Source organism: Trematomus bernacchii, unplaced genomic scaffold, assembly GCF_902827165.1.
Source record: "Trematomus bernacchii unplaced genomic scaffold, fTreBer1.1, whole genome shotgun sequence".
NCBI lineage: Eukaryota > Metazoa > Chordata > Actinopteri > Perciformes > Nototheniidae > Trematomus > Trematomus bernacchii.
This window is the reverse complement of record NW_022987698.1, coordinates 12,691,034-12,714,966: the sequence shown is the minus strand read 5'-3', so window position 1 is coordinate 12,714,966 and position 23,933 is coordinate 12,691,034. Positions and strand designations below refer to the sequence as shown.

At 40.7% G+C, this 23,933-nt stretch overlaps 1 protein-coding gene across 2 annotated transcripts in view; it reads left to right on the top strand.

Annotated features, from left to right (window-relative positions):
* The window catches only part of igsf21a (immunoglobin superfamily, member 21a), a 219,373-nt gene that overhangs the window by 162,609 nt on the left and 32,831 nt on the right, over nt 1–23,933 (top strand). For both annotated transcript variants that reach the window (XM_034138627.1, XM_034138625.1), the window contains exon 5: nt 18,505–18,620. In XM_034138627.1, coding sequence (XP_033994518.1) covers nt 18,505–18,620 — 116 coding nt within the window. The remainder of the gene's footprint in view (nt 1–18,504; nt 18,621–23,933) is intronic.

Here is a 23,933-nt window from a genome sequence, read left to right as displayed (position 1 = left end):
TAGCAGGGCAATGGTGCTTGAGGATATAGGAGAAATAGGAGGTGGTAAACAAGAGATCAAGGGAAAGATCATTACTTGGGTAACTTGAACAGTACTGCAGGCGAAAAACAGGTAGTAAATGCTGCTTTTGATGCAGAAGGTCTACTCTGTCAGTAGTATATACAGAAAATGCTGGTCAGATCTGGGCAAAATTATTTAAGGTGTGCTATTTTGCAATTTGAAATCACCAAAATTAGAAATAGTGGGGTAAATTATATAAAAGCTTTTTTCTCTATAAGCCATAAACCAATAATATACACGGCCCAAAATATTTCAATCAATTTTGTGGAAGAAAAAAACGTGCCAATCTTATGCCAGGCACACAGTGAAGCAATCCTTTTCAGTACACTGTGTACAGATGTAGCACTACAGATAGGACTCCACCCAGCGGATTCCAACCAAAAACCCAGCGGATCCCAGTGGCTGGGAGATTAAAGCCCCCATTTGTTCCGGATTTAACCATGAGATGGCGCTTCATTCACAAATACACAAAGACAACTGTAGACCTTAGTTTGTTTGCAATGTTTGCAGCTCTGCAGTCGTGTTTGCTGAATACTGTAGCATTTAATCACTTATTTGTAAACAAGTTACAGGCTACTATAACGAAAAAACATCAATATTTTAGATCAAATAAAGTACATCTAATCTTATTATCTTAATTGTAATTCAATAATATATAGTCTTTATATATTACATAATCATAATAATAATGTAAATGTTTACACTTCTTTATTTTTTATGCTCATACTTTTACCTTTACAATAGTTTGCTTTAATATGCAGTATATTTTTTGTAATATTGTTGTGGTGTACACAGTACAGTATATCGAAGTAAATCAACTCATACATTATGACGTATTATACAGTAATGTGTTGTATTATTAAGTAATATCATACATTAACCCCATTATAGCAGATGCCACATTGAATGGATGAACACATTTATGCATCAATAATTACAACGGAGTATTTCTAAATACAAGTTGTACAAATACTTATATGTATTTAATACTAATAACATAATGATTCATTTTACTTTCAGATGATAATACTTTTCACTTGGGCAATTGACAATTTTGAATGCAGGACACTTACTTCTAACACGTGTTTTTACCTAGGTAAATAATCGGAATAATTTTTTTTAAACTTTTTTTAAAACCTTAATTAAATGTTTGATATTTCCAGAGACCCTTTCAGACCGGCAATGCTGCCCTGCATGTAATTCTGAATGCCCATCGGAATGTGACAAAAGTCTCCGGAGACTTTTGTCACATTCCGATGGGCAATTATTTGAAACAAAGAGAGTCCGCAACATAGGCTACTATCTCTTGTTAACAGAGGGGGGATGGTAAAGCTGTCACACCGATGATGGCCGACAGACCCTTTCAGGGTTAATTAATAGTGGATAGGAGAATTCAAAAGGATTTAGGAGAAGAGACTGCAGTGCTTTGAGAATCCGACTGCACTTACACTATCAATGTATTTATGATGCGCCAGCGGACGTCATGAATGTGCGTCTGCTGCTGTGGGGAAACTACAGTTTTCTATACAGCGGACTACATGTATAATAAGAACAACAACTACTGTAAACCCAGCGCCGTATTACTTTGCACCGCGCTCCTACTTGTTGTACCTGGCAGAGCAAGAAACACTCCAGCCTTTTATTTAAACTTGTTTAAAACATATCTAAATAAATATGTGTGTCCCGGGCCATAAATACAATTATGCTGTCAGTTTTCAGATAAAGCCACGGCATCACAATTCTTCTGTATTCTACAATATAGTTCTTTTCACCTCCCGTATTGCTTTCAACCCACCAGCTTTTATGGAGAGCTGTGGCTGATGGGCCATTAGGTGTGTAAACAAAGAGAGTCACACACAGCTGATCACCTGAGAGCTGCCGTTTCATTCAGGCCCCGGCCCCACGGGAACGAAAACGGGTTGTATCCGCATATTTCTCTTGCGTATAGCCCTTTTTGCCACACGACGCCGTAACGAAACGACAACGGGTCCAAAGGTGGATAGATCTGGGAACGGAGCGCTCTGGGGGTCCAACGGCTCCGTGTGGTAGCCTCTATACGGTCATTTTCTGATAATGACGACGCAATAGCCCCGCCTCTCCCCACCTCTGCTGCTCACCCCCGCAAAATTACACTGCACACTGAATTCAGATTATTTATCTTTATCTCGATATGGACATAAACGCGAGTGAAGTCTAATCCGACAGGACGGAGACACGCAGCTCCTCCCGCTGTGATGCAGCGGGAGCAAAACACACACTTCAAGTCAGATCATCACCCTTAGCTATTTTAATTACCTCTCAAACTACCTAAACTAGTTATAAATATGTTTATTTTTACTCATTACTGGATCAGCTGCTGCATGAGACAGACACTGACGCTGTCAGAAGAGAGGAAAAAGAGACAGGCTCCGTGTATTTTATTATTATATATCATTATATCGTCGTTATTCATTTGTTTTAAAGCTCAATAAATAACAAAGAAGACCTTTGACCGGTACTTTTATAATTTTGTCCGGAAGATTTAAACTTTAACACACGTTGACCGGCGAAAAACTCTGCCCGGTTCCCTCGGCCCCCACCGCGGAGAATAAACAGAAGTGCAGCCATGACAACCATTCTTCTTCGCTGCTTTTGTGGAGGAAGTTGCTGCTTTTGTGGAGGAAGTTACAGTGCCACGTACAGGCTCGGCATATGTACTGCAGCTTTTCCAGCGGTTGGATCTAAACGGAGCTGTCTCGTGTGGGCAGACACTATCCGGTGTATATTGCGTGTGGACGGAAGCTTTTTGGCGATTGCGTTTGCGTTAATCCTATGCGTTTTGCCGTATGCGTTCCCGTGGGGCCGGGGCCTTAGACTATTTAAAAAAAAAAAAACGGTCTGATTTTAACATTGCACAACAATGAACTCAATGTGTGATTGTTATAGCAGTAATATTAAACACTAGTAATACATTAAACTATTAACAATAGTATAATATTATAGCCCGTTTGCCCATGGTGAGATGACGAGGTTCCATTAAAAAATAAACCTCTTTTTAGTGAATTACTGAGTTTGGGCAAGTTAATAACGTTTTAATGAAGTTGACTACAGTATATTCATATTTGTCAGTGCTTTCATGTCAATTTGGCGAACATAAACATAAATTATCGTGAAGATGATGATTAAATTCTGATTAAAAATTGGTAGTGAGAGCTAGGGCTGTGCAATTAATCGTATTTTAATCGCAATTACGATTTTGGCCTGCCACAATTACGAAAACAACATAATCGAAAAAAACGATTATTTTGCTTTGCTAGGTTGTGACAGTGCACTATTTATCATATTTATATATGTTTAGTAGCTTGTTGAAGTGCGCTCCAAAATATTTGTTGATCTTGTTTATTGGTATTTATTATTTTGATATTATTTATTTAAATGTAGATATAAATGTATCATTTATTTAATTTATTTTTGTATTGGTTTTTCAGTTGAATTATACGCTCAGGGAAATCAACAGTTAAAAAGATACTGTTCAAATTATTATTTGTATTTAAAAGTTCAATAAATGGATGTTTTCAAAGTCAATGAATAATCGTATTTAATAATCGTGATATCAATTATTGACCCAAATAATCGTGATTATGATTTTTGCCATAATCGCACAGCCCTAGTGAGAGCCGTGCTGCATGCTACGGTGGCTGAGAAGTGCAATCGACATTTACAAAGTGTGAAACACTTTAACAAAGCTTGAGACAAATTTACATTTTCTAAAACAAAATTACATTAGCAAAACACTTTTACCAAAGAAAAAACGATTTAACATTAACAAAAACAAATTAACAAGATGCAAAACACTTTTACAAAGCTAGAGATAAATTTACAAGTGTCAAAACACTTTAACATTTCCCGAAACACTTTAGCAAACTAGAGAATCAAACCGGAAAGGGAATGCCCATCATACCAGAAGTGACGTGCAAGTGATTGACACAAACTTAAGTTTGTTTTGGCGGATATACCGCCGGTACCTATGGACCTTTATGGTCGTTAAACATGTTTTGTCCGTTCTGTGGAAACCACCTGGGTCAAGTGACATGGTTTTGCTCATCACGATATACTTTCTATTGCGCAAGAGATACGTTCTCGTGCACACGAGAAAGTTACAGGTTCGCCAAGTAGGAAGTGGAGCTGTGCCTTTTACACACAGCCTTCGCTGTGTTTACCTTCATTAGACAGCTAAAGAGCGACTGCAGGCTGCTTCGTTATAGCCACACACACCTCTACACACACACACCTCTACACACACACACCTCTACACACACACACACCTCTACACACACACACACACACCTCTACACACACACACACCTCTACACACATCAAACTGCCCGATTATTACGCCTTATTATTCTATTTATGAAGGAGATGTCCGGTCACCAGGCCGTGTGTGTGTGTGTGTGACACTGGTATTTGTTTTCAGAAGATATTAAGATACTGTCGTCCGTTCCGGTACTGCGGTCAACTCAGCCGTCTCTCGCGTTTGCTTGGTCAAATCAGCAGCTCTTCATTTTTGAGTGCGCAATTAATCGGGCCTTTACGGTAATCGCAGAGAAGCGGCACTGACGCTTTTTTATGCTTTATTTGCGATACAAATAATTTGTACCATAAGTTCTTAATAAAACTGACACTGTTTGACTCAGTCCTAGTTTGACTGCTACCAACAATAAAATTACGTACTTTTTGGGTAATACTCTCTCAAAGTCCCCTCCTGAGAACAAAATTATGCCACTTCTGCTATATTTGATGAAAGATAAAATGATTTTTAGCCATAAGTTCTTAATAAAATTGGTACTGTTGGACTCAGTACTTGTTAGACTACTACCACAAATACAATGAGGTACTTTTACTGTGTACTTTTTGAGTAATACTCAAACTCTCGTCCTGAGTACAATAATTAATGTATTCTGCTATATTTGATGAGGGATAAAATGATTTTTTGCAAAAGGTTCTACATGAAATTGATACTGTTGGACTCAGTCAGTGCTAAGTACTACTTGGACTACTAGCACAAGTACAATCAACTACTTTTACTGTGTACCTTTTGATTAATACTCGGTCAAACTCCCGTCCTGAGTACAATAATTCCTGTATTGTATGAATGATTGTACTCAGGACAGGAGTTTAACCAAGTATTACTCAAAAAGTACAGAGTAAAAATACTTGATTGTACTTGTGGTAGTAGTCCAAGTAGTACTGAGTCCAACAGTATCAATCAACACTTTTCGGCCAAAGGCTGTCGGCAAAATAAATCACTCTGATTGGCTGTTCAGCTAGCGAATCAGTGCATGAGAAGCGAAACGGAAGTGAGGGACCCAAACAAACGATTAAGAAGGCACGCACAGACGGCTATTCTTTTTCATTTTCATCTCAGCTGGACGCAAGAGTTCAATTTTCATCATAGCGATCTGGAATGAACAATCCGCCAAAACAAACTTAAGTTTGTGTCGATCACTTGCAGGTCACTTCTGGTATGATGGGCATTCCCTTTCCGGTTTGATTCTCTAGTTTGTGTAAGTGTTTCGGGAAATGTTAAAGTGTTTCGACACTTGTAAATGTGTCTCTAGCTTTGTAAAAGTGTTTCTGTCAATACCCCAAAACATATTCTTAGATATACTGTATATAGGCTACTTAATTTTGAGTTATTTAGACACAATTAACACTTATAGTTTCATGTCTTGTTACATAAGAATAGATCATATTTGTTAAGTGTTATTATGGGAGAATTACTATTCTTGTGGTACTACTGCCTTATTAGGCCCATATTGAGCAGAGCATATTAAAACCAAAACTCATGTACAACAACAGCCTTACTTGCAATAAATAAGCACTAATTAGAGGGTTATTGAGGAAAAACTCTCAACTAATGGCTTATTTCTTGTAGAATATGGTCATGTAGAATAAGAATCACATTCAGCATCCCGTCAGCGTTTTTTCCCCCACCAACAGTCTGCGAATCAGAGGCACAGTAGGGCGGGTCTTCGCGGAATGCGGGTGGGAAAAATGCGTGTGTCGTGTCGTCTCTTTCAACCAAAATAGGCCTTGCCACCCCAGCTGCCACCCCAGTTGGCAGCTTTGTTTTGAAAGAAAAGTTGTGGCTCATCTGACATTTATGAGAGAAAGTCTCTAATGTCCGAGTGCAAGTGAATGCAGCACAAGATGCACGTCTTGTAACCCCTCCCCCGTCCCTGGCGCGAGCGTGGAAATATGATTGGCGGAGATTTCATTTGAACGGGACGGCGCAAAACGAGAAGCATTCGGACTCAAGTACTGAAGGAATGAGGTATTTTGCGGTCTACAATGACAGAGAAGAGACTGTCAAGTTTGGCTGTACTCAGCATTGAATGAAAACGCACTAAAGCTGTTGATCTTAATAAGTTTGTGAGGCGTTTTGCTGAACAAAATGGTAATCGCATTCAGCTGTAATAGACATGTCAACTTGATGCTCTGCTCACGGATGAGCATACAAAACTGTTAAGATGATGACCTTACGTGTGTAAATATATCTTTTTCTTTGTGGGGGTCTGCCCCCAAAAAAGAGTTTTAAGTCCTGAGAAAGTCAAATAAGACGGTGTGTAAAACTACACTGCCCAGCCAAAAAAAAGTAATCACTTTGATTTAACTAGGCCAGTAGGTAAGGGCATTCCACTGGATAATAACTGAAGTATAAAATAATGCATGACTGAAGTGATGGAGACCATGTTTGAAGGCAAACAAAAAGAGGAAATAACAGGTCAAATCAAGCAAATCCCCCTCTCAGATTCCACAGCAACCAGAAGAACATAAATACTGGCTGGTGATTTGATTAATCAGCTTTGTGATGGAATAAAAAATGCACAGTGCATTTCCTTAGCTGTGGATGATTCCACTGACACCACTGACAATGCTCAGTTGCTGGTGTTTGTGAGTTTTTATGATGAGGCAAAGGGGGAGTTTGTTGAAGATGTGTTGGGCCTGACGAACCTCAGTGGACACACAAGGGGGCAAGACATTTATAAAGCAATAATGGGAATGCTGAATGAAAGAGGGTGCAGCTGCCTTTATTCATAACGTGCAGCTCACACTGCGACTCTGAGGGATCAAGCACAGACACAATATCAATGAAAACTGCTGCATACAGATTATTTTTGTTTTTGCAACCTCGTGTTAAGAATCTTGTTGCAATTGTTTAAAAGTTTGAATGACCGTAATAAACGGACCTTTGTCTTATTGAAACATTTTTTTTGGACCTTTAAGATTTGTATTTGAGTACCCCTGCATTAAATGATCGTGAGGATGATGATTAAAAATCGTTTGTTTGAGCCGGGCTGCATTTCCTAATGAAAAAACAAACCGATGGTTTTGTAGTTGTAGTATGCCAACGTGGATTAAACAACATTATTTTGTTAAATAAAAACATGGTGATGTTTTGTAAATGATTACATGTATCTTATTTAGCACAGAATATGATCCTATCCGTGACATATGGATCTTAACAAAGATCCGCTATATCAGATACCTGTAGATCTATCAGCTGTTTATTTCACATGAGTTCCAGTGTGGCAGCTTTTTAATCACTGCTCCCCCTGGTGGATCCATGATCCATTGCAGCTGGTTTAATTATAATTTTATTTATTTATCAAGGGGGCGTATCAAGTCATGCGGGGGGTTTTCCTTTCAGCGAGGGCCCACCCCGTGCCGATCACGGCCCCACATCGGTAGGGGCGTCCGAAATGAGGTGCTACATCTGTAGCTGTGCCGTTTTCATTATACAAAGGAAAGGCAGAGAGGGTGCAGAGAGGATCTGGATTTTTTATATCTGTTCTTGCATCTTTTGAGTCTTCAAGAAAACCTTCAGAAGAATGTCAAAGATATTGACGTTATTTTTTCTTTTTAAGTTTCTTTGCTTTTACACATTGTTTAGGAAACTTAACTGTGCTTGAAATTTGAATCATAAGTCTTTCTCCCACTGTTTTATATAAGCTCCATATCAGCATCAGCATACTAAACAGTAACCTTGTCAAGAGAATAATTATTGATCAGTTTTTTGTATTTGTATGATTGCTATGCAGCCTTCAGTACATGCTTTAACTGAGAGGCACACATCCACATTTAACCGACCCAACAAACAGCCTTAACACTAGAACCGCCAACGGGGTCAATTTGACCCCGAGCTGTTTTATATTTGATGTAACTTTTTTTCAATAAAATATTAAAGTCTCCCAGTCCGTGACTTTTCCTGAAAGTGTGTTATGTACCACCCTCTGTTGTTAAAAATTGTCAATATGAAGTCAGATTGAAGAAATCACCCAAAAAATTGCCATTTATACCTATTTCCGCCAAGCGGGTCATATTGACGTGGGGTCAATATGACCCTTTTCATATAAACATGACGCCTTTTGTCTACTGCGGTTCCTCCTTATAGATTGAGAGATAGATTGAGAGAGAGAGAGAGATAGATGGATAGATATATTGATAGATAGTTATAGATAGATAGTTATAGATAGTTATACAGACAGACAGACAGACAGACAGACAGACAGACAGACAGACAGACAGACAGACAGACAGACAGACAGACAGACAGACAACAGCTGTGGGGCGAGTTGAAAGTACGTTATGCTGGCCGCGGTGTCTAAATAATGCTTCCGGCCCCGCGGGCCATTTATAATGTCGAGCCCTGAGAGTCCACAGATTATATTGGTATACGTTTCATCCCTGTGCGATCAAAACTCTCTGTTCAATAAAGGAACATTTTACCTTGAAAATCAATGCATTCTAATAGTGGGTCAATTTGACCCAGGTGGCGGTTTTAGGTATAAAAAATCTCTGGCGGTTCTAGTGTTAAACAAAAACTTGAAGCCTAAAAAATAGGATAACAAAATAACCTATAACAAGTGGGCGAAAAGAGAGATGTAATTAAATGGGGTATGAAAGGCTTAGACTCCATCCTCACAGACAACCATCTTAATCCTATTCAGAGATGTTGTGCTTGCAAACAGTGTGCTGTGCACAGTAGGTCTTGTTTTTTAATCATGTCAAATATTTAACCAGGGTTTATTGCTGTCTTTGGCTTTGACTCCCATTAGGTGGCCATCCACCCACAGGGCAGAAACACGGATCAATGTGCAATTTAGTTCACCTCAAGGTTGTGTTAGAGATTTTATTCTAACTAAACAACACATATCCTTATTAGTGCTTTGGAGAAGTACTTGTCAGGGGATTATCAATACTTATCAGTCAAGTGGAAACTTGCAATTTGACGGTAATCATTTTTAATCTTGTAAATTGGATTTCATGAGATTAGCTTTGTCTAAATTTAATTTGTGTGGTTTGGTATGTTAAAACTCTCTGCACTCTCCTGATCTCTTTGAATTGAAAAATGCTACGTAATATTAGCAACATTTATCATATTTTTTTAACTGCACATCTCGCCACAGGCACTTTGCTGAAATAACAAAAATGGTGGTGTTAGGAATAAATGTACTGTTCTCCAGCAAGCTTTTACAACATTGAGTGAGGTTATATTTTATGGAAAGAGCAATCAATATTATAAATCTATAAAGTTGAATTGTTTTTTTATTCTCTATTTATATGCTCTGCACATTGGAGCTCGCTCACTGTATGGGAGGCACTTCGCCACTTGACACTGCTTTTGTCTTGGGTACTTGTGAATGATTGGTCAGGAACAGACACCTCTGACAGTTTATAATATGTCAGGTGGAGACAGGCTTGTCAGTAAGCTAATGGGGTGTTCTAAGGTTAATTTACTACCATATGAGTCCCATCAATAAGCAATTAAGAAGTGTGGAAACACGGAGCCACCCAGGCCAGCAGCTGAATCCAACCATCCCCCACCACTCCTTTTAATCAATTAATTGATGTGGCATGTCTGTTTAAAACCGCTTGATAGATTTAAGTGACACATGAAAAAGACACTGCTCCATGCATGACCTTTCTTGTTACCTCATATAATCCACATTAAACTGGGGTTCTGTAGGTGGTTTATTTTTAGCATTATTGGCAAAAACTCCATAATAACCTTCTAGCATATTGTTCAAGGTTCAAGGTTCAAGGTTCTTTATTGTCAATCTGACATAGCTACAGAGTAATTATGCAGTTGAAAATCTTATGTCACAGGCTTCTCCAACAATGCAACATAATAACATAACATAATAACAATAAGAGCAAGAGCAATACAAAAATAATAATAGTTATAAAAATGAAATAAAGTTATGATGTGGAATAGTGCAGTATGAGTCTATATACAAGTTATTGGAATGATATATATATATTAGGTATTAGATACATACTACTGAGTAGCAGTTGAATGTTTGAAGTTGTTTCAACAGTTCAATTTTTTAACAGTCTCACTGCCCGCGGGAAGAAACTGTCTCCGAATCTTCTTGTCCTTGCCCGGATGCTGCGGTAACGTCTGCCAGACGGCAACAGAAAGAACAGTTTGTGGCTGGGGTGATGGGGGTCTTTGATAATCCGTAGTGATTTCTTCCTGAGCCGCTGGGAGTAAAGGTCCTCCATGGATGGCAGCTCCGTCCTGGTGATGTGCTGTGCAGTTTTCACCACCCTCTGTAAAGCCTTACGATCGAGGTCGGTGCAGCTGCCGTACCAGGCCGTCATGCTGCCAGTCAGGATACTCTCTATCGTGCATCTGTAGAAGTTGCAGAGTATCCTGGAATCCATTTTGAACCTCCTCAACCTGCGGAGGAAGAAGAGCCGCTGTCGAGCTTTCTTGGTGATGGTGGTGGTGTGAAGAGTCCATGTCAGGTCCTCAGTGATGTGGACCCCAAGGAACCTGAAGCTTTTGACTCTCTCCACCGTAGTCCCATTGATGGCGATGGGGGCGTGTCCCTCTCCCTGCTGCTTCCTGTAATCCACAATCAGCTCCTTTGTTTTGCTGATGTTGAGATGGAGGTTGTTCTCCTGGCACCAAGATGTCAGGTTTTCGACCTCCTCTCTGTATGCCGTCTCGTCATCGTCTGTGATCTGGCCGATGACGGTCGTGTCATCAGCAAACTTCACGATGGTGTTGGAGCTGTGTGTGGCCACGCAGTCGTGGGTGAACAGGGAGTAGAGGAGAGGGCTGAGCACGCAGCCTTGAGGGGCACCGGTGTTAAGAATCAGGGTGGAGGATGTGATGTTTCCCACCCGCACTGCCTGGGGTCTGCCCGTCAGGAAGTTCAGGATCCAGTCGCAGAGGGCGCTGTTGAGCCCGAGGTCTCTGAGCTTGATGGCCAGCTTGGAGGGCACAATGGTGTTGAATGCTGAACTGTAGTCAATGAACAGCATTCTCACATATGTGTTCCTGTTCTTCGGGTCCAGGTGTGAGAGGGCAGTGTGGAGGGTGAGGGCTATGGCGTCGTCTGTGGACCTGTTTGCTCTGTAGGCAAACTGCAGGGGGTCCAGAGATTCAGGGAGGGAGGAGGTGATGAATAATTTGACTAACCGCTCAAAGCACTTCATTATGATGGAGGTGAGTGCTACTGGGCGGTAGTCGTTGGGGCAGGTGATGATTGTCTTTTTGGGACAGGAATGATGGTGGAGTGTTTAAGACATGTGGGGACTACAGACTGCAGCAGGGACCTGTTGAAGATGTCTGTGAACACCTCTGCCAGCTGAACTGCACACACCCTGAGAACACGGCCAGGGATGCCATCAGGTCCAGGAGCCTTGTGTGGGTTAACCCTTTTAAAGGATTTACACACATCTGCCCTATTTAAAACAAAAGGGCAGTGTAGCTCCTGGTCCCTCTGTACCTCCACAGCCTGGCTGCTCTCAAAGCGTGCAAAAAAACTGTTTAGCTCATCTGGGAGAGATGCGCACGCAGACACTCCCGCAGCACCCCCCCGCTGCTCCTTTGTAGTCAGTCATTGTCCTTAGTCCCGCCCACATATTCCTAGTGTTACAGCCTTTGAAGTCAGATTCCACCTTCTCTTTGTACTGTCTCTTTGCATTTTTTATTGCTCTCCGGAGATCATACCTAGACTTCCTGTACTCCTCCAAATCTCCCGCTGTGTGCGCGAGAGTGCGCGCTTTCAGTTTGCCGCGCACCTCACCGTTTACCCAGGGCTTTTGATTTGGGAATGTCCGTACAGAAACCTTCGGTACCACGTCATCGATGCATTTCCCAATGTAGCAGATGACAGTGTCCGTGTGTGTGTTGATGTTATTGTCCTCAAACACACTCCAATCCGTAGATGCAAAGCAATCCTGCAGTGCTGAATCTGACTCCTCGCTCCATCGTTGTACTGTCCTTGTTATCGGTCTGTCCCTTTTAAGTTTCTGCTTGTACGCAGGCAACAACAGTAGTGAGATATGGTCTGATTTGCCGAAGGGAGGGCGAGGGAGAGCCTTATATCCATTCCGGAAAGGGGAATAAACATGGTCCAGTATGTTTCCCCCGCGCGTCGGGAAGTTGATGTGTTGGTAATATTTTGGCAAAACCTTCTTCATGTTGGCGGTGTTGAAATCTCCGGCCACAACGAACGCCGCATCTGGCCGTGAAGTCTCGGTTTTATCAATAAACCCAAACAGCTGATCGAGTGCCGTGTTGTTGTCGGCGAGTGGCTGCGGCGGGATATACACTGCTGTTATCACAACAGATGTGAATTCCCTCGGCAGATGGAAGGCCCGACATGAGATCATGAGGTGCTCTAGCTGTGCGGAACAGTCCGATGAAATAATCTTCACATCTGAGCACCAGTTGTTGTTAGTCATTACACACACACACCGCCTCCCTTACTTTTCCCCGAGTTTGCAGTCCGATCCTGACGAAAAATAGAGAATCCGTCAGGGACAATAGCGGAGTCCGGGATAGCGGGGTTGAGCCAAGTCTCAGTGAGAATTAACACGTTACAGTTCTTAATGTCCCGTTGAAAAGCAATCCGGCTTCTGAGTTCATCTAGCTTATTTTCAATGGATTGAACATTAGCCAGAAGAATACTCGGAAGAGGGGGGCCGATTCTCACGTTTTCTCAGTCTGACCAGCAACCCGGCCCGGCATCCTCGCTTTGTCTTCTTCTTGCGTCTCTCAGGTAGAACAGCAACAGGTAGCCATGGTGAATCTCCATTGTCTGTCGGAGGGTTAATATTGTCCACGAAGTTTCGCAATTGGAAAAGTTCCTCTCTGCTATATTGTATGGCAGAGTAGGTGCGGTCGGCTAGCATGTTGCGAACCATGTTAAAAGTAAAACGGCAAAAGTAAAAGAAATATGTACAAAATACGAAAATGGGCAAAGTTGGAGAGGAGCACAAAGACAATGCGGCCATCTTCACCGGCGCATCTGACATTTACAGATGTAATTTACAGATTGTAATTCAAGTGGTACCCCAGGGTATGCATTTTTCAGAGAAATGCAAAAAGATCGCAAGTATTTAGGCATACCTTTTTCATGCAGCTCTCCTCATTCTATTCAACCAGATGAGTACAGGCAGTAACCTGTACAAGAACAAGTCATTCATTTCAAATGTCAGTGCAATGTTGATTTAATCCTGATGCCGTTACACAGCAAAATATGGTAACCCTTAGTACTTCATTTGTAGAAATCTAACATCTTAGAAATCTGATTCCTTACAACCTTTCTAGGCACAGGTTACACATGTGCAAGGCATAAAGTTGATCCATAGCTAACTTGAAACCTACAAAACCTGCCTCAAACATAAAAAAAAGTCTGAAACGAGTCCATTGAACAGAGTCGTAGAGTTTTCAGACGCTGGAAATCTGGATGATGCTACGCTTTGGCCAGTCTGGGTTCCAGAGGCTGAGCTAAGCAAAGGGTCAATGTGAATCACACTACTGTTTTCCTTGCAAAAAAGACAATAAATATCAGTTTGATATGACACACTGTGATTCAATACCTGTGAAATGTTTCAGAGATTGAGAGAAAATGGTGCTGATATGTTAGCCGTCTTGTAACCATAGTTATGAGCTAACGAAAGCTAACTGAGAGCCTTAATTCTGCTACATGTAGCTGAAAGCTATCTTTTAGCACCATTATTAATGCTCAAATGCTATCGTCGGATATATTTTGATAAGTCTTGTCTCCCTTTTTTAAATTGCTTTGCAGTGTAGTAAGTTGTTGCTAATGCTGTAATAGCTAAAGCCTTTAACTAGCCTACATTTAGCAGAAAGCTATCTATTCAACCCAGTCTCACGGCATTTCGTGTTATAGTCACGACATTTAATCTATTGATTCGTGTTCACCAACACGAGTTTCCCCTTTTTTTTTCGTGTCACACAGGACGATTTTAAAAGCAATGTATTTCTATTGGTAGTATGTTTCGTGCCTGCACCACGTATTTTTGTCCGGTCGGGTCTTGGAAGACCGGAAGCTGTGTGGTTCATAAAAACATTTTCTTACTCAATATTAAGCCACGATTATTGTTTTTATTTTAAATCGTATAATGATGGACTTTCTTTGCCATCCGTGAGGAAAAGAAATGGGGCTCAGAATACTGAAATATGTCTTTTTTTAATCTTTTTTTTCTTCTAATTTATTATTCTTTTCTAAATAACACAATGTTATTTACTCAACAATAACACACAATTATCCTTGTTTTTATTTATTTGTTTAATTGCCGTCCGTCAGGAACTGAATTTCAAAATAAAGTCACCGGAAACAGACGTAGGCGATACACACCCACTGAACTGATTACCCAATATCCTCAGCTATGGTTGAAGCTCGGTGATTGGATGTTTTAGCCGTAATGCACGTTGGGATATGGTGTTAATGCGATATTAAAATAACTATCAACAGAATTGTGTTGCCAGGCAACAGCTTGGGGTGAAAACAGTATTTCCGGTCTCGAAGTTTGCATAGTAATCTGCAGTATACTCATCAACTAAAAACATCAGATTATCCTTGTTAATTACACAACATTGATTGGTTTAAATTGTGTGCAATGCTTTTGTGTTTTCCTCCTTCGATTCGGAGAAACAAATAGTTTTTTTGGAGTTTAGGATGGCCGAAGACACTACACTACCCATAATCCTCAGCTATCGTTTGGGACTACAGTCCCTTTGCTTGACAAACCCTGTGATAAGTCTTCAAGCTCTGTGATTGGATGTTGGAGTGGCAGTGTGCCAAGGTTACGCCGAGCGTCAAACAGCTCTATGAAATTCAATGAAACCACGGCAGACTATTCAAAACTGGGGTGTTTCTCAATGTCGAGGAGGTAGCACATGTACCTCCGAGTGAGTTCCTTAAGAAGCGAGGCAAGAATACCTCCTAGCCTCGGAAAACAAAGAATGGAACAGGCTAGCAAGTGTGCAGGTGTGCGTCATATGAGAGGCCCCGCCTTACATTTTCCGCCAAAGATTTTGGAAATTGGTCCGTCCGCAAAGCATTGTGGGGATTTTAAGACCGCGGAGTCTACACATGTGCAGCCTCGAAATTGCCCGCAACAAAGTATGCCGGCCTCTGTAGAATTCCAAGTATCCTGGACATTGGAACAGTCCTTCGGCGGGACTCGATGACATAGTATCCTTGAAATAGTGGCTCTGGAGCAGCTTTCCTCGACATTGAGAAAAAAAAAATCTGACATTGAGAAACACCCCTGGACTCGAATGGGTCCAGCCCCCAGATATTTGATAGTTGGTGCTTGAAAAGACTAAACATTTATCTGCAGATCCCTATAAAGCATATTCATTACTCGTTATTCTCTACTAATAGTTAATTAAAGACTGTATATAATGGCTATTTTGCACATCCCTTTCAAGATTTCAAGATTTTCTAAGGTTTATTGACATATCATATACACAACTACGGTGTAGTTATGCAATGATGAAAAACTTGGGTCGCAGGTTCCTCAACAGTGCATTATAAGACATCTATCAATATGTGTGTATACCTCCACCATTAAACATATTCTGCACATTTCTTATACTATCTACATACATCTTATAAGAGTATAATTAATATGTATAATATCAGTTAAAATAAGTGCTTCAACATAGTTAACATTGCAGGAAAGCAATATATTATATATATATTAGACGTTAAGTACTTTGTCAGGCTTAATATTTATCTGTAGATACCCCCAAAGCTTTTTTCTTATTTAAAAGAAGACCTTAACCTAAAGTATTCTTTAATGTTTAAATAAAGGTTAATTGGTTTGTCTGTTTTGTACATCCTCCTATTAATATCTTTGTACATCCGGCACTAAACTGTTTTATTGTAGAGATCACTTACAGTATCTTCTTGATATTTTATATTCTATATTTCTATCATTGACCTTCTACTTTCCCCCTATTTTGTATGTACTATGTGTGTAAATCAATAACGTGCTTTAACCACTAGGCCAGGGGTGGGGAACCTCCGGCCTCCGGGCCGTATACGGACCGTGAGACCATTTGGTACGGCCCTCGAAGTAATTTATAAACACACGCAAAAAAGAAAAAAATTAAAGAAATCTAGACCGCAAAATAATTAAACATGCGAGTGCCTGTTTTTCCTGGTCAGGGTCCTTGAACACAACACGAGCCTAACGTGTCACGATGACTATCCATTTTAAATGCTTTAACGCTATTTAACGCTATTGTCGGACTCCCTTTTTGATAGGTCTGTCTTCTTTTTTTAGGATATTTTGCAGTGTAGGCAGATGTTGCTAACAATGGAATAGCAACATCCGTCCGTCACATTTAGCAGCAAACTAACTGTTAGCACCATTTTTATGCTTTAACACTATTGTCAGATTCTGTTTTTGATAAGTCTGTCTTCCTTTTCTTAGTTTGCTATGCACAGTAGGCAGTTGTTGCCAATGCTGGAATAGAAACTCCTTCAGCAGAATATTCCTTCTATGTAGCAGGCTTTCACTATCTAAAATGAGTGTTTTTAAATGTCATTTTATACCATTGCTTTTAAATGAGTGTTTTTAAATGTCATTTCATAATATGTTTCTTAATGCTCTTAATGTCTTTCATTTTTGTAAAGCACTTTGAATTGCCTTGTGTTGAAATGTGCTATATAAATAAACTTGCCTTGCCTTGCCTTGCCTAAAGGAACGTGCCTGTGCATCTGCATTTATAGGATAGCCAAGTATTGGCCGAAGATATGTGCCAGACGACTGTTCAATGCATATGCACGGTGGTGCATAAATAGCTTCATGAAGAGAGGACATGTATACAGAATACATGACAAGTCTGCTACTTAAAGCCTCTTCAGCTAATGTAGTGAAAAGTGCCTTTGATACTCAGCAGTCCTCATCAAAATTCAAGTGGTCCTTGTGCAGCTGGTCATCTGCTGCAATGTCGTCAGTTAAAATGTGCTTGTCGATATTTCCCTAAAACAGCCACATATCAATGAGTCTTCATGTTCATGTTTAAACCACCATACAACGACAAGAGTAGGACTGAATGTTGAACAGCTGATTTTCCGTGGGATGTGGGAGATTTCCATTCATTATCTCCTTTCCCTCCCGCTGCTCCTTTATAATGCTGTGAAGTCTTGCTCACATGTTTTCCCTTTACGCTGCCATGACATACTTGCTGGGATCCCTAGAGAGATTTAGATGGGGGGGTTAGTGATATGATATGTATGAGATTTTCAACCTTATCAGCCTCATCTGACTCACATAAGCCCCTGGGAGAATTTAACATATTGTCCCGACCATTCAGTTACCATTTTAAGTGGAGATTCGCTGAGCAGGTTTATGCGTAAGATAGATAAAGCAGGTCTGCAGATTTGTTTTAGTCGTTTTTTTTAAATATCAGGGCAGAACAGCATTGCTCTATCCCTGCTCTCACTTCCATGCTCTTACTCTTCTATCAGCATTGCTGGTACTACCTCCACCTATATAACTCTAGGAAGACATTTCAACACAAAAATAATTATTGGATTACACTGAGCAAGCAAAAAACAGATTTTTTCTAAAAGCTCAAGCAAGGGCGTCACTATGTGTTGAAAAGTGGTGGGGACATAGGGGTCAGAAGATGTTCTAATGGTCTTCACCAGATACACATTTAGGCAATGCAATGGGAGATCAGTTTGAGGTCAAAGTAGATAATGACCAAGACCGGGAAAAGATGAAACTGTGTCAAGAAATGTTTACATTTACAGTTTATACGTTATTTTTGGTCAATTTATAATAATTAATCTATGGGTTATGTTTTTTTTTGTTGACAATGCACATGCATTTATTCTATATTTATATATTACCATATATGTTTTCTTATTGTGTAAAAAAAAGGTTTTGGAAGGTTTTCGTATGTTATTCAGATTTCTTTTGCAAATTATACTTTTTATTCTAAAACGTGGTGGGGATGAATTCGCCCATTTCAAAAGGTGGTGGGGACATGTTCGCAACATTCCCAGAATAAATGACGCCTATTAGTTAAAGAACATCTGATGTTGCATTTTGTGTTCATGAAATGTTTTGGAATATTGCTTCACAAAACCTTCTTTCTGTCGTCCACAGCGCCTCCAAACAACATATCAGTGGTGGCAGAGAACACTCCAGCCCCATTCAGTCGATACCAGGCCCAGAATTTCACCCTCGTCTGCACTGCGAAAGGAGGGAAACCAGCCCCTTCCGTAAGTTACTGTTGAAGATAGAACATGCTGCTCGTCCATTGGGACCTGTCTTTACAGCACACAGATCCCTGCTGTTTACAGAGGAAAAGAAACTGCGTTGCATGTTGCTGACGGGAGTCTTTTTTCTTTCTTTATCAGCAGACCACTAGGAGTTACAATTTTGCTCTTCAAACAGGATTTCACAATTTGAATTGCAACAGCACAATCCTTAATCCTGGTGCCTTCCACAGACACGTTGTTTGCTAAAATATGCTGGTGGATACAAGCTCTATACAGACACAGCCACACATAAAATATATTGTACCTCGCAGCCATTTAAAATAGCTGTCACCAGCACCAATGTTACAGTCATTACAGTTGACCTATGATTGATTACCAGCGCTAATTTAGTCATGGGATGTAGTCATTAAAAAAGGTAGATCAGATTTAGGAAACAGACACATTTGTGTTATTGATGGTTACACTCAGGCCAATTAATCTAATCACTGTGACATGACAGTAATGACTCCACACAGAAGTATCGCTGAACACCCTAATACATGTGCATGCAGGGACACACCAATGTGCACATGTAAGCAAATGCAGGACGTACACACTTTTTTATCAACTTTTTGAAGAGCAAGACAAGGTCTTTGAAATATCTGAAGCATATGCGTCCGTGTTTGGTGGCACAGGAGCTTACCAACGCTGTTTGAGAGCGCTCACTCGCTGTTTGTTCCCACTGCGTCATTAATCATCGTCCATGGGTGTATGGTAATGGAGTCCTGAGCACTCCTATGTCCTGCAATTATGAGCCCGGTGAGAGGTGACTACAAGGTGAATATGATTTCCGTCTCTCTGGTACTTCCTGGTTGATGGTGTGATGAGTGAGGTTCTCCCCGTTGTGATTTTACAGGGAGCCTTAGATGCTGTTTACACAACGGGTTGTATCCGCTACTTTTCTCTTTCGTATAGCCCGTTCGTTCACACGAGGCCATAACGGAACCGCGGAAACGGACCCCTAAAATGATAACGGGTCCCAAGGTGGATATATCTGCGGACAGAACGCTCTGGGGGGGCCAAACGGCTCCGTGTGTACGTCCTATACGCTAATTTTCCTGATAACGATGAAGCCATAGCCCCGCCTCTCCCCACCTCTGCTGCTCACTGCTGTAGCATGGTCAGTAGCTACTGCTACTGCTACTGACCATGCTACAGATGTTAGTGCAAAATCTACAGCTCCTCTACCACAACCATCAGCAACAAGTGGACATGGAGAACTACATGAACTACATGTTGCTAAATCCACCGCGGAGAATAAACAGAAGGGCAACCATGGCAACCATGCTAGGGGGTCTTCTTCGCTGCTTTTGGTGTATTTTGTGGCGGAAGTACAGCGCCACTTACAGGCCCGGCATATGTACTACAGCGTCTCCAGCGGGTCGAGCGGTCTCGTGTGAAGGGACACGTTTATTGAGCCGTATCCGTGTGAACGGAAGACTTTTTTTATATCGAATTTGGTTCGTTTGCGGTTCGTTTGCATTTGCGTTCCCGTGTAAATGGGGCCTTAAGCGATTAAAGTTCAGCACCGCTAAATCTTTTTCCGATTAATGGAGGAAAAGAGATCCGTAGGGTTTCAGCTGGTCAGTATCCCCAGACTGTTTCTGTGTCAGTGGCTAAGTCACTTTGCTGATAATTAGCTTTGTCCCTGACTCAGCAGGCAAACGATCAAAGTCACTTACATGAGATAATTACGAGAATGTAAAGGCTGTTTGGTCGCTCCTTTCAACATTGTATTGTAGATTGCAAAAAAGATCTTTGGTATAAGACATATTGAAAGGTTTTGATATAGCCACATCTTGCGAAGACATAAAAAAATGTTAAGTAGCTATACAATCTGAAAGAGCAATCGGTTTCACGCAGAAAAACAATATTCCTTAGTGTTATATATGGTGCATAAAAACCTTAAACATTTATTTTAGTTTAAAAGGAAATTATATCAACAATTGCACAAATGAAACATCTTGGGAAGCTTTAAAAACACAGGAAGAATGAGTTTGATCGGGTTTCATACGAAGCAGATTGTATGCCGGAAGAAGAATAACAAATAAAGGCAGACGTATCAATGTACTGGTGCAGGCTGTGAAAGAGGCATTGAAAGTACTACAAATGTAAATGAGTACAAAAACATAAGAAATGCTGTCTCTTAAGATAAGGCAATTCAACCAAGAATACAAAAAGAAAGTTATCAAACGCTTGTTCAAGGCTGTTAAGCATGAATGATCGTGAACACACACAGCTTGAGTCAGTAAAAGTTGCAGTAATGGACAAAAAAGCATGGAATTAATTAAAAATAATGAGCTATGCGGGCTGTCATTGTATCAGACACATAGAAACTCATATTGTGACCACAGCAAATGTTCGCCATTGAGAACCAGCAGCCTACCAGCCAGAAAAAAACATTTTAAAACAAAATGACTTTTACGGGAGCACCTTGACAGTAATTTTAGTGAAAACATTGACTCCAATATCATCCTTATCATAGCAAGACATCCTCCTACATCTTCAAATGGGCTCAATTTGTATCCAAAGTGGCTTTTTTAACCCATTAAAATACTTTCTTTATGTATTGGAGAAACACAAACAACACTTTTAAAGTCCTGCACACCCACACAGTTAATTTCTTCCAAGTTTAAATTTTAAAGTCACCAAACTTCATCCATATGTTCTAAATCATTAAGAGAAAGTTCACATTCTGGTGGATGAAAATAACTAATGCGCGTAGGTGCGTAGTAATCAGCAGCGAACCGTTTCGTGTATTTCGGTTTATTCACGGCATTCATTTTGTTATTCTACAGTATTGTTGTTTTATAGTTATTTGTTAAAGGGCCCATGTCATGGCCATTTCCACTGATCATAATTACATTGTTGAGGTATACTAAAATAGATTTATACTGTGCAATTTTCCAAACTCACATTGGTTTCGCATACAGCATCTCTGTCAAGCATGTGTATTCAGCAGTATTCACTTTCTCCACTAAACGACTCGTTGGAGCTCTTGCCCCCCCCTCCCTGTGAGCCTAGTGTGCTCCGATTGGTCAGCTCGGCCACTCGTTCTGATTAGTCAACCACCAGAGAGGCTGCGCCCATGTCTAACAGTGCTTTTCCCGGCTGTTCTCAGCGTAACATCAGTCTTATCATGGCGTCAGCACAGCCGTATATTTTATATACATATATATTTTTAACTGTTGTTATAGAACAGTGTGACGGCCCCAGGGCCTTTGTCTTACGATGGGGTGGAGCTGAAGAGGCTAATCAGCACGATCACGGACACCTCCGGACACTACGGCCCCAGTCTCTCTCCAAAGCGGCTGCAGGAAGACTAACTCTGCGATCCTCTCAACCACCTATCTGCATTTACCACAATAAATGTGCCGTGGTTTTGTAAACTCGTGTATGTCTCCTTGTCTTTGTGGCCTACGAGCCGCTCATAACAAAGAGTAAGTTATTTTTACCCGTTATAAACTACTACTGTTTGATGAGAAATCAAATCATGGTTTGCTATATATGAATTCAGGGAAGAAAGGATAGGCCTACTAAGTATTTCCATTAAACTTTATTTTTAGAAATGTACAAAATGAACATAAATATACATATATACACGGTATATCATCCATTCCTCCTCCTTGCATCTTGCCTGCGCACAGTCGGTGCGGTGCCTTTTAGCACGACGCCTCAGTAGTAGTAGAAGTGCCTTTTAGCACGTCATGGATTGTCCGCCAGGATCTGGCTGGACGAAATCAAATGCAAATCACAAAATATTAGAGAAACTTAGTTGTTTTACATTCGTTAGTAGTAGTTGTGTAATGAACAGCTTGCCTGCTAATATGCTAACCTAGCTTTGTTTACCTTGGTAGCTAACACGATATGAACGTTAGCTTGGAGGAAAGGCAACTATAATGCAGTGTAATAAAACTACTATGAACAAAAGCTAGTGGTTCATATTAGGCTAGCAATAACGTGTTTATAATTGCAATCGTATACGGGTATTCTGCTACCATACAATGTAACTTGCATGAATACATTGTTTTGCGCTAGCATACAGCTAGCCTCGTTAGCTACATGCAGTATATGTACGGTCACAATGTACGGTAAATCACAGTACAGTATACTGTATGAGTATTCCGTGTGTGTGAATGCAGACATTCTCCTGCTATGAGATACATGTATGCAAGGCCATCTGCTGATATTAGAGTTGATATATGGAAACTCTAGCAACTTAGTTAGCACAGTTAGCACTGTGTCAATGGCTTAGCAGTCCAACACAGTTTACACATTTAAACAGTCTTGTTTGATAAATACACAAATAACAATGCAAACTTACAGGTTGTATACCCAGATCTTCCCCTGCTCCAAACGGTCCAAACAAGCTGTGCATATCCGGCCTCAAACTGGGCAATGTTTTGGAAGCTTTCGTCTGTGAAATGCCGGTTCTTCGAACCTCTGGAGGAGGAACACGCCGCTGCTGGTGTGGCCATAGCTCTTCGGGATTGGTCCATTTCGTTCCGGGTACCGCATGACATCAGGCGGTACCCGGAACTAAATGGAAGACTCAAATGGGCAGTGACGTATCTCCAACGAGGCGTTTTGGGGAGGTATTTTCTGTGTTAGAGTTTTACTCGCTACAGGGTGTACTTTGAGGGTTTTGACTCTGCACACCGTTTACATGCATAAAAACCTTCATAACACACAAGGGGACGGGTAATAACCGGAAAAGCATGACATGGGAGCTTTAATGTCTATAACCCAATTTGTGTTCTTTGAAATTGAAAATGATATTGCATTGTGTCAGGGCCGGAACATTTATTTCTTTGCAATTTTTATTCTACCTAATTTTCTGCCCTTGATGTAATAGATGTACATTAATAATTGAATAAAGTAAACACCCTTTGCACCCCGGGCCGGCAACATTTTGCATTTGCCCTGTACGATGGGCGCTGTAAGTGATGAAAGTGGGGGATGTTGACGGCGCCCGCAGCTCACAGCCAAAGTGAGAGAGAGCCTCCGAGCGAGCAAGAGAGAGAGGGCGCACATCGGTACCGCGGATTGTTGTTGGATTGAGGCTGATAACTACAGCTCAGTGAGGTAAAGGACTCTGAGTGTTTAGATAGTTCTAAGTCTAAGTTATCTCAGTGGGTCTCAAACGGTTTGGTCACAATTTTTGTAAACAAATATTTCCAAGGCAAAGCAAGGCAAGGCAATTTTATTTATATAGCACCTTTCAGCACGTGACAATTCAAAGTGCTTTACAAAATAAAAACAAAAACAAAAAGC